Source organism: Danio aesculapii, chromosome 14 (assembly GCF_903798145.1).
Source record: "Danio aesculapii chromosome 14, fDanAes4.1, whole genome shotgun sequence".
Lineage (NCBI taxonomy): Eukaryota > Metazoa > Chordata > Actinopteri > Cypriniformes > Danionidae > Danio > Danio aesculapii.
Window position 1 is genome coordinate 13,565,517 of NC_079448.1, and position 12,859 is coordinate 13,578,375.

General features: G+C 33.8%; 1 protein-coding gene across 1 annotated transcript; it reads right to left on the reverse strand.

Annotated features, from left to right (window-relative positions):
- Nucleotides 1-826: 826 nt before the first annotated feature.
- Nucleotides 827-8,566, reverse strand: itln3 (intelectin 3). The gene is made up of 7 exons (XM_056472319.1): nucleotides 8,461-8,566; nucleotides 8,211-8,357; nucleotides 3,556-3,803; nucleotides 3,313-3,471; nucleotides 1,868-1,988; nucleotides 1,674-1,777; nucleotides 827-1,097 (listed from the first exon to the last, which is right to left on the reverse strand). Exons 1-7 carry the CDS (start codon nucleotides 8,501-8,503, stop codon nucleotides 975-977), a joined length of 945 nt encoding a protein of 314 aa, XP_056328294.1. The 5' UTR covers nucleotides 8,504-8,566; the 3' UTR covers nucleotides 827-974.
- Between the last annotated feature and the right edge of the window lie 4,293 nt (nucleotides 8,567-12,859).

Here is a 12,859-nt window from a genome sequence, read left to right on the forward strand (position 1 = left end):
ATATTGTTTGCGATGTGAGAAAATGCAGTGCATTTTATTATATTGTTTTTCATTGTGTGAAAATGCAGCGTGTTTTTGTAAATTGTTTGCATTGTGAAAAAATTCCGCGTGGTTTGGTAATTGTATGTGTTGTGAGAAAATGCAGCGTGTTTTATTAATTGGCTTGTGTTGTGTGAAATAGTAAAAATGCATTGTGGGAAAATGTAAAAACTATCTGCATTGTGATTATTTGCAGCACGAGTGCTGTCAAACTGATGAAAATCTTATCTCAATTTGCTGCTGTTTTTTGTAATTGCACATGTTTTCTTGAATTGCAGTGAATTAAGTTGAATTTCTTGAAATTTCAGCAAAAAATCTAAAATTTTATTTAAAAAAAACAAAAGTGCTACATTTTGGAAGGCCAAAGGGTGAGTAAATTCCCAGCAGTTTTCCATCAACATGTATTTCATTAAATTATATACCTACAGAGAGGGGTTATGGCATCTACCTGCACACAATCTCTTTCCAACACCCCAAGACAATATTCAAGAGACTGAAAACTCATCTCTTTCAACTTCATCCTGCAACCTACTGAAAAAAAAATATTTTCCTCGCTCCATCTTTGCTGCTTTCTAAATAATGTCTTAATCAGAATATTCTGAAATGATATCTGTTTTATAATCGATGCTTCATCATGACTTGAAAACTTTGTAAAATATGAACTCACCATAACAAGATTTGAGAATGATGAATGATTGGTTCTTATATACACTGCTTGAACAGAAAATAATTCTGTACGTTTGTATTGCTAAAAATTGGTGTAGTAGTACTAAACACACCTGGAAACTTGTATTTAATAAATTTATTGATATCAACATTCGTCCATAAAACAGAACCACAGTTTTCACAACTCTGCACATGTACAGTTCAGATCAAGGATTTGATGTTTTAACAACACTGATTCACATGATGTTTATGTATAATGAATAGGACTCTTAACGGTAGAAGAGAAGTACAGCTGACTCAGTGGGTTGTTTGAATGTTTCTTTTAGGTCCAGTGCTGTGAAGTCTCCACACTGCTCAGGCTGTGCGAAAAACCCTCCTCCGCCAATACAATACTGCAAAACACAATCATGTTAGTCTGATTCCATTCTAATATTTATGATTTATTTAAATGTTTTCCCTTATTTTTAAAGTTGATCTAAACTTATTCTTATTCTTAGTATGTATGTAAGACTCTTATTATTTTTAAAACGAGGCCGTCATTTTAGAGCTTATAGCTAATGCAATCAGATATGGAGTATCTTATCTCATCACATCCCATCATCAGAGCACAAAATGCTGGATATACAGATTAAAATTTATTCAGTGCCCCCTCCTGAACAGGCATAAAGTCTGTTTAACTGTATCTTTTGTTAGTTTAATGTGTATATTGTGAAATTTGACTCATATGTTTGTAATAATAAAATAGGCAGAGCTCATTGATATTCATGACCATTCCAAATATGGTGAAAACCAAGCTTCTCATTCTAGGGGTAATTCCTGTGGGTATAAATGAGCATATAAAACCATTTCTGGATCATTTTTCCACCACATACTTACTTTGTAACTATGAGAGAACTATTTAAAATAATGAATCAATCCACTCTATGGCAGCTTTAAATCAAACCAAAACAAAAAAAGCTATCACTTACATGTTGAGTGTTGCATCCAGAAGGTTTAACTCCAGAGCACATAGCCATGGCTGAGTGATCAGTGTTAAACACTCTGAACGTGATAAAGCCGGATTCAAACTCATCTGTAATCAACAGGACAAGCATTAATGCATAATTTATACTTCATTCTAATTGTGTTGTGGATTTCCTTAAAGCAAAACAGAGTTCAGTACCTCTAACAGATGGTCCATATAGGTTTGAAGTGGAATCTTTGTCTCCGGTATCATACACCACTGTACTGCTGGGTCCCATATCACTCTTACACTGTCCTGCTCCAAACCGCACAGGGTATTTCTGTTCAAATAAACACAATATAGAACATTTTATTTGGGTCATTTGAATTATAAAATTTTTTAACATAGAATTCACAATTTATGTGTTGTTTACTAATATAAAGTTGAAAAGTAATTTAATTACTTGACTCAGCGCTGCTTAAAAGTCCAAATAAATCCCATCGCATAGAATTTTTATTTTTATTTTGAGTCAAACAGGAACTTTTAAATATTTTTTTAAATTACACAAAAATATAATAATATAATAATATTAGTTGTTGTTGTGTGTATCAACAATTAAATGTATCAAATTAATGACACAATATTTCATCCATACCATATATTGACAAATTTCTTATTATTTCTTAAGTGTGTGAAAGTTTCTTTAGTTGAAATATCAAGTTATTATACTAAACATATTTGCATGTCAAAGAAAAATTAAATTACAGTTGAATTATTAGCCCTCCTGTTTATTTTTTCCCCAATTTCTGTTTAACGGAGAGAAGATTTTTTTTCAACACATTTCTAAACATAATAGTTTTAATATCTAATTTCAGTTTCTAATAACTGATTTATTTTATCTTTGCCATGATGACAGTAAGTAATATTTTACTAGATATTTTTCAAGACACTTCTATAAAGCTTAAAGTGAAATAGGTTAACTAGGCAAGTTAGAGTAATTAGGCAAGTTGTTGTTTAGTGATGGTTTGTTCTGTAGACCAGTGTTTCCCAACCCTGTTCCTGAAGGCACACTAACAGTACACATTTTCAACCTCTCCCTAATAAAACACACCTGAATCAACTCATCATAACATCAGAAGAGACTCCAATACCTGAAGTTTATGGGTCATAAAAGGGAGACATCCAAAATATGTACTGTTGGTGTGCCTCCAGGAACAGGGTTGGGAAACACTGCTGTAGACTATCGAAAAAATATATAGATTAAAGGGGCTAATAATTTTAACCTTAAAATGGTTTTTAAAAAATTAAAAACTGTTTTTATTCTAGCTGAAATAAAACAAATAAGACTTTATTCAGAAGAAAAAATATTATAAATCATACTGTGAGAAATTGCTGTTAAAAATCATCTGGAAAATATTTAAAAAGAAAAAAAAATCTAATAATTCTGGCTTCAATTGTATCTGCTTCCCTAAATTGATTTTTACCAAACTTTAGCATTTATTTACATCATTTAAGGGAAGTACATTATAAGTAACTGTTATTAAATTACTTAAAAATGAAAATAATCCCTTATTTTACTATTTTAGCAAAAAAGTAAGTCATTACACCCAAGCTGAGGGGCACAGAATATTATGGTGAGCCTACAACAGAAAAGTATGTTTGACCTTGAATACGTGGTAAAGGTTTCCCCCATGCTCCTTCAGGAACTGGCTTTCAGTATGGTAGCGCAGGATGGCAGAAGAAGTCCACTTTTTCAATTGCTCATTATTGGGAACGTGCCACACTGACACGTCTTGTGCAGAAATGTCATAATATCCAGGATTCTGTGGGATGTGACAGTATTAAACCATCAGATTGACATGAATATCCTCTCAGTGTATGGCTGCAGTTTTTTTATCCTAATGTACCTTGTAGTCGTCACTGGTAGAGCCCTCTGCAGTGCCAAATGTAGCAGTGTTTGCCCATGATGCTTCTCCTTCAGGCAGGCTTTGGTCATTTCCCTGCTGGGATGACCAGCGATCGCCGAAAGAGCATTTCCCATTGATGTTGTTCTCATGGACGCTGGCCACAAGAGTCCATCCACCTCCGGCTGTGGTCATGTCACAGAAAGTCTGGTAATATGAGCCGCTCTCTGTTGTCAGGATGTACATGCCATCTGAAGACAAACAAAAACCCCAGAGTGCACTTTATAGAAATGATACTCAATAAAGGAGTAAGTAAAGTACACTCAAAAACATAATTTGTTGAATTTAATTGTAGTACCCCATGTGTATCTAAACAAATCAAGTAAACTTGACTTTGAATGTGTTGTGACAGAGTATGTAACTTCTTTGCAGCTAATTGAATTAAAACGTTTGTGTTGTGTTTATCTGATTTAATTTATTCATAATATATACTCAATGTCAGTAAAGCACTTCAACTCAACAAGATTCTTCCTTGTGCATAGCGCTACCTACTGTGATGGAGGCGCACAATAACTCACAAGATTTGTTCGTATGAAGAGCTTAAATCTCATTGAATCAACAAGTTCTCTTCTAATTCATTTGATTATTTCTTCATTTGGTTTCAAACAACTAGAATGAAACATTTAACAGAACTAAACTCGTTCCATTTTTTTCCATAAAACCTTCCATAAGTATTTTGCAAATTGAGCAAGTAGCTTGTTGTCTTTTTTGGGTGTAAAAGAGAAAAAGTTCTTGGATTTGAGCTCATTTCTGTATTACTGTATTGACAGTCATTAAGTGATAGATATTTACTCATAGAGGCCTCATTAGGAGGTGTTTTTATGGGTCGCTATTCACTGGTAAAGTAAAAGCTGGTCATGAACACTTGACAGCAAGCTGACTGTAAATGAATATTTAAGCCTGTTATAGGCTTTCTAGACTAAAACAAAACACAATAGTGTGAAAACATGGAGTCAGTTAAAGAGATAGTTTACCCAAAACTGAAAATTCAGTCATCATTTACTCATCATTCACTTGTCACAAACCCGTTTGAGTTTCTTTCCTCTGTTGAACACAAAAGAAGTTCTTTTGAAAAACTCTGAAAACCTGTAACTATTGACTTCCACAGTTTTATGTTTACCATGGAAGTCAATGGTTACATGTTTTGGTAACACTTTACAATAAGGTTCTTTAGTTAATGCATTTACTAACATGAACTAATCATGAACAACACTTGTACAGCATTTATTAATCATAATTGAACATTTACTAATGCTTTATTAACATCCAAGTCCATGCTTGTTAACATTAGTTAATGCACTGTGAGTTAACATGAACTAACAATGAACAACCGTTTTTTCATTAACTAACATTAACTAACATGAACAAATACTGTTGTAAATGTATTTTTCATTGTTTGTTCATGTTAATAAATGCATTAATTAACATTAACTAATGAACCTTATTGTAAAGTGTAACCCATGTTTCTAACATTTTTTCAATATAACTTTGTGTTTAAAAAATCAAACAGTGCAAAACAAACGTGATGCTGCTTTAATGCTTGTCATGAGCATAGACTGTAAAATATATGGACGGAGTATCCGTGACGTCACCCATAGGTTTCTGAAGAGCGCAAAAGAAGCCACAAGTAGGCGCGGCCAACCGTCGCCATTTTGTTCGCGCGTCATCGCACCCACGGCGGGATACCAAACAAGGGCAAAGAGGCGGAGAGTGGGCGGAGCTTGCTTAGACCTGGCAGACAGACTTTACTGTGGGAGAAACGCTTAATACTTTATTACCTGCGACTCGTTTGTGTTCTGACCACATGTGCTTGGCTGTACACTATATCAATAAAGTGATTAGACTTTCAAAAACACTGTTGTAATACATTGAGCCACTAAAAATTGCTCTTATGACGTTTTTCTACAGGAGGAAAACGCGAATTACTTCCAAACACTTCAAATATAGTCTGTGTTAGTAAATGCAAGACTATTGATGAAATCCAGCATAACACTGTATGACAACGCTTCAGATGACTGTTTTATAGCCTACAGCTAATCAATCTGTCACATTCTGGAGTGCTCTACGGGTCTAAAGAAAAATATTAATGATAAATGATCTTAAATCAAACAAATACATTTATAGAGATGGTGTATAAGTATATAACTTTACTCACATGGGAAACGAGGCCACATGAATGGTTTGTGAGCACAATTAAGTGCACACAGCATCCCATATCATCTGATAATTGTAAGAAATAAGTCCAAAAGGCAGCTGACTGTGTAAAGCCACATAAAACAAAACAAAAATACGAGGAATATGCCGAGATCAGTGGCTAATCTGCCGGATTCAGCTGAGGTGAAGTGACGGCGACCAGCGAGACCTAGCTGTCACTCAAGTGACCACGCCCTTAATTATGCAAACTTAATATAACCTAATATAAAGGAAACGGATGAGTTATAAAAAAATTCACCCCCCTCACAGTTGTCATGGAGGGTAATAATAGCTATATGAACCAAAATCGTTCTTTGTACCAGGCTGTAAACACCTTTTGTTCTGCTGTAAAATTGGCCATTCTAACAGTAGGCTCAATTGCACTTCGCTCTATTATGGAGCCAGGACTAGCGGAATTTTGATGAATTGCAGTTTCAGTTACTTCCGTATTGGCTTCCCGAGAGAGAGCGGGAGGTTGCCGCTTGGTCATGAGTTGAGTTGAGCACCTTTCCATCTCTTTGTCCTCTCCAAATCAACTGTTATAATATTTTTTGTCTTGTCTGGTTAAACTTGGATAACTTTTTTTATTTTCTAGCTAATTAAATCCATCTTAAATAGCCATTGTGTGTTTGATTACAAGTCTCATTAAGGCACTTCACTTTGTGGCTGTCTTTAAATGCCACTCAAGCAGCCTTTTTTCAGTCATGCAGCTCAAATTCTCTAATGTTTAATAAAAAGCTTACCAATACTCCCAAAGTTTATAAGTAAATTTCAATTAACCTTTTAACATGTAAATTTAAATACTCCCGCTTACCCCATTATATTGTATTATGATGTGGCCTCTCTTTAGAAAGCTTCACTTGTAAATCCGTAGCCATGATGATTCAAGCATTCTTTTTTCTCTTTTCCACAAATATTCACATACATATAATTATTTATTCATTCGTTCATTTTCGGCTTAGTCCCTTTATTAATCAGGGGTCACCACCGCTGAATGAACCACCAACTTATCCAGCATATGTTTTACGCAGCGGATGCCCTCCCAACTGCAACCCATCACAGAGAAACACCCATACACTCTCTTTCACACACTTAGCTTACCCATTTCACCTATAGCGCATGTCTTTGGACTTGTGAGGGAAACCGGAGCACCCGGAGGAAACCCACATGTACACAGGGAGAATATGCAAACTCCACACAGAAATGCCAACTGACCCAGCTGAGGTTTGAGCCAGAGGCCTTCTTGCTGTGAATCGACAGCGCTACCCACTGTGCCACCCCGCCTACCACATTTAACTATATTCAGCTTATTATATAGTGAAATATCTGATATTCAGATTCTCAAATATGTGTAAGAACATGTATTTTGTTGATTAAACAGCTTCATATTGTTCACATTTTGATGAATGATGGATGGTGATGGATGTTGCCATGTTAGTCTGCACTGGAGTGGAGAGATTAGAGCTGCTGGATTTACAACATGTCAATTCATCAACTTCTCCTGAAAAACATGAATTGTGCTTTTGCTAGTATCTATGTGTATTTAAATGTCTGAAACCTAAAATAAGTGTTATTTGTTTAAAAATGCACACGCATAGCTTTCTCTCAGCGCTAGCCATTGCAGTGTTTTTTTATGCCACCTTTTTTTCAGGCATGACTGGCCTGTGTAAACGTGCAGTCCTAAGTGTGTCTCACTAGGCTCCAAAGATGTCAAATATTGTCTCATTTATTCAATTTGACTTAAAGCAGGACACTTCAGCCATATTGTGTCACACAATACCAACACCAAGTAATATGAGTGCACCACCTTTGTATATATTAAAAGTATTTAAAGACCATGACACACAGGAGCCTAATCCAAAAGGTTTCCAAATCTCACTCCATTTTTTACTGTAAAAAAGCCGGGGTGGCAGAAAAAAGGTAAAAAAACGGCTGTTAAATGACATAAATTTACTGTAAAATAACAGCCGTTAAATTACAGAAATTTACCATAAAATAACGGATGTAAAATTACAGAAATTTGCAGAAATTTTAATTTCCGGTAAATTTCTGTAATTTAACGTCTGTTATTTTACAGTAAGTTTCTGTAATTTATCAGTTGTTATTTTACTTTAAATTTTTGTAATTTAACATCCATTATTTTACAGTAAATTTTTGTAATTTAACATCCATTATTTTACAGTAAGTTTCTGTAATTCATCAGTTGTTATTTTACGTAAAATTTTTGTAAGTTAACGTCTGTTATTTAACGGTAAATTTCTGTAAAAAAAAATAAAATAAAATAAAGGATTTTTTTACAGTGAGGTTAAAGTTAATATCTTGTTGTGCTTTAGGTGGTTGATCAACCATACAGCACCTATACCTAACTTTAAATATTAAATAAATTAAATTCCCACAATACTTACCCTGTGTTGCACCATGTTTTTCTTTAATTTCCAGGCAGCTCCGAGCGATGCTTCTCAACCTAGCATGATACTTGCCTAATTCTGGGTTTATGTAGGTACCATTGACAAGAATTGGCTTTGGGGTGACAGCTCCCATAACACCCAGCACTGTGAACACAAGACAAGAGATATGACTCTTACATTTAAAAACTATTCTGTTACATTTCAGAATAACTTCAAAAATCAATATTGATAATCAGAGTCTACATACTTGTGTGCAAAAGGCACATGAGGACGAACAGGAAGCGCAGCATATTTCCTCTCTCGGTTCGATTGTTGAAGATTGTTGTGTTAAATGCTCTGTTCTCTCCAGTCTGACTGTGTTCAGCTTTTTATCTCTCATCCAAGCTTTTATTTGTAGTAAAACTGATGTGTTGTGCAACACTGGTTCAGTGTGTAATCATTAAATAAACCCAGGGCTGGAAATGCCCATTACACAAATGCCAGTACACCGTCATCAAGTCTGTTTACTTTTCAGCAACTTAGTTTGTTGTGGAACATTACATCCATATTTATGTTCTTGCCACACGCTTGACCATAACAGATTACGGGAAAGTGCATGTATTTGTGAAAGTGATAAATGCATTGGACGGATTCCCATAAACAGGATATCTTTTGGCTGAGAAAATGTAATATGGTGTTATTTATTGTAACATTAACTGTTACTTTAACATGCATATAACTAGCATTGACTGATTGTTAGTACATATAAAGTTAAATTCAGTGTGAGTATATTCTATAACTTAACACTCACATTAACCCACCTTATGCATGATCAATGAACAGTAATGAGAAGTTCATTCTTAGTCGCTGGTTAAATTTTCTGTTTGCTGTTCACCACTTTCAGATTCACAATGTCCACAAGGATTTAGTTTTCATTATTAAAATGACAATCAGTGGTCAAAGTTTGGCAAACACACTGTGCTATAAATGACCACGTAAATACAGTCAAGGCCATTGTCCATGTTTCTGTCTGGCTTTTTCAGTCTGTTTATTTTTTATGCATTTCCCCTATTGAAAGTCAGTCATTCCCCAAAACAGGATCTGAAGTTTCACATATTATGAAGAATTTACCAGCATATCTGGGTAATGTGGCTTATGGAATGTTTGGAAAAAATGGATTTGAAGACAGATTTTTACAAAAAGAATAATAATATTTTACTTATAATATATAAAAAATGTTAAATCCCTCATCAATTGTAAATTCTGAACCTACAGGTTTGATGCACTGAGCACCAATTGCTGTTGCTGTGTGTAATGTGAAGCATCTTTTGACATTGAGATGAAATGTTCAATTTTACATTGTTATTAAAAAAAAAATTTATATTAAATGTGAAATATTTTTATTTGTGTTTATATAGTCAGTGAAACATTTTTTTCAGTGTTTTCAGTGTTTATTAAACTCATTTACTCATCGTCTGATTGTCAAGTCTTTAAATTTGCCTTAAAGGGCAAATACTTAAAGTAATTAATGGGGTAAATAATCCAATAAATAAAATTCAATAATTCATACAAAGAATTTAATTAATATTAATTACAAAAAAATTTACATCTGCACTGGACAAAATATTTAGCCAAGCCTTGTATGCTTAATTTGAACAAGAAAAAAATATTCATAATAAAACATTAAATATTATAGAAAGCAAAAATATAACTTTTTCAAACATCAACATATTGTTGCAACACCAATTAAATTTTTTTAAACTAAATTAATAACCAGACTGATTGTATTTCTTGTAAAGTAATGCTTTAATTAATGATCTGCCTCACAGAACCTTATAATTGCTGGCAGAAAATGACTTTTTAGAATCAGAAGGTTCTATCTGCATTTGCCCTTTTTAACCCCAATTTGCAAATCTAAGAGAATTTTCAGAATTTACATTTAGAGTTCATTTAGAGTCTCTGTCATGTTAATGTATGAAAAGGAACTGTAATACACATATTGTTTGCTATATGGAAAGCAAAATCTTTGAAGCTCAACATCTCAAAATCATTTAGATCGCAGATAGAACCTTATAATTCTAAGGCGACAATATGTAATTACTGACTTTTGTTTTGGATGTAATGACATTGTAATTACATTGTTAAAACATTGTATTTACATCTGACATGCAATTACAAACTACTGCAATTACTGTGTCATTACATTGTAACTACTATGTCATTACATTTTAATTACTAAGTCATTACGTTGTAGTTACATTCATGATATTTAAAATAATTAAACATTTATCTTGTGTGCGTTTACTGTGTCGTTACATTGTAACTACTAGGTCATTACATTTTAACTAGGTTGTAGTTACATCCATGATAATGTTTATAAATGTAAATGTATCTTTGTATATTGCATGTACAGTTTATGGTTATTTATAGTTGTATATGTAAAAATACACAGTGCATATTTATTTACCAACTTAATTACTATGTTATTACATTGTAATTACATCCAAGATATTATTCATAAACTTAAATGTTTCTTTGTATATTTCATGTACAGTTTATTTTGGATGTAAATACATTGTAATTACATTATAATTACTTTGTAAAAACTTTTTACATTGTTATAACATTGTAATTACAAACTTTTATCTTTTGTGCAAAAACTGTGTCGTTACATTGTGATTACTATGTAAATACATTTTAGTTACATCCGAGAGAATATTTATAGTTGTAAATGTTTCTATGTATATTGCATGTACAGTATTTGGTTATTTATAGTTCTACACGTAAATATACACAATACACATGTAATTACAAACTTTTAGCTTGTGTGCAATTACTGTGTTATTACATTGTAATTACATTGTATTTACATCCAAGCTAATATCTATAAACATGTTTCTTTGTATATTTCAAGTACAGTATTTGTGTATTTATATGTAAATATACACAGTGCATATGTAATTACAAACATTTACCTTGTGTGCAGTTACTATGTCATTACATTGTAATTACTATATCATTACAGTTTAATTACTTTGTAGTTACATCCAAGCTAATATTTAAAAATGTAAATGTTTCTTTGTATATTGCATGTCCAGTATTTGGTTATTAATAGTTGTATCCGTAAATATACACAGTACACATATAATTGCAAACTTAATTATTATGTCATTAAGTTGTAATTATATTGCAATTACATTGTAATATCTTGGATGTCCAAGATATTATTTATGAACTGAAATGTTTCTTTGTATATTTCATGTAAAGTATTTGTGTATTTACACGTAAATTCAATTCAATTCAATTCACCTCTATTTGTATAGCGCTTATACAATGTAGATTGTGTCAAAGCAGCTTCACATAAAAGGTCACAGTAAATAGGTACAGTGTAGTTCAGTTTGTAGTGTTTAAGTTCAGTTCAGTTTAGCTCAGTTCAGTGTGGTTTAATAATCACTACAAAGAGTCCAAATACTGAAGAGCAAATCCAACGATGCGCAACTCTACATATCCCGAACCATGCAAGCGGAGAGGGGAAAAAAAAACTTCACTAAAGGCGGAAGTGAAGAAAAAAAACCTTGAGAGAAACCAGGCTCAGTTGGGCACGGCCATTTTAATTTCTCCGCTGGCCAAACGTCTTGTGCAGAGCTGCAGTCTCAGTAGCGGAGGCTGGAAGCTGGCCTCAGCGAAGACTCGTCTGTCTCTGGAGCATCACAGGAATCAGTCTCATGTTCTCATCACAGTAGCTGCTCAGGATTCGGCCAGGTCCAGGATATAAAAAACCTTGGGATCATCTCTTCGTTGGTCTTGGATCGAATCAGTGACTCTGCATAGTCTGAGGACCTCGGGAAGAGTATCCCCAGGTGGAAATGGAGAATAAAGAAAATAATTAGCGTAGCTGATGTTCACAGTGTATATCAACAAGATGCATAACCTGTGTGGAAGCCCCCTAAGTGGTGCACTAAGTGTATGCTTTACTGAACAGATAGGTCTTTAATCTAGTTTTGAATTGGGAGAGTGTGTCTGAGCCTCGGACGTTATCAGGAAGGCTATTCCAGAGTTTAGGAGCTATAAATGAGAAGGCTCGACCTCCTTTACTCGACTTTGCTATTCTAGGTACTACCAGAAGCCCTGAGTTTTGAGACCTTAAAGAGCGAGTTGGATTGTAGTGAGACAGAAGATTGGTTAGATAAACATGAGCTAGATTATTTAAAGCTTTATATGTAAGAAGCAATATTTTAAATTCAATACGAAACTTAACAGGCAGCCAGTGTAAGGAGGATAAATTTGGGGTGATGTGATCAAATTTTCTAGACCTGGTAAGAACTCTGGCAGCTGCATTTTGTACTAATTGAAGTTTGTTAATAGAGGATGCTGGGCAGCCAGCAAACAGAGCATTACAGTAGTCCAGCCTAGAAGTCATAAAAGCATGGACTAGCTTTTCTGCATCTGAGATGGATAGAATACTTCGTAACTTAGCGATATTTCTCAGATGAAAGAAAGCAGTTTTTAATATGACACCCAGATCTTTTATAGTAGAGCTAACGCTAACTTTGTATCCCTCTAATTGTAGGTCGAGTTGTGAGATCTGCTGTGTACAGGATTTAGGCCCAATAAGTTATAATTCTGTTTTGTCTGAGTTTAAGAGAAGATAATTGTTGGTCATCCAG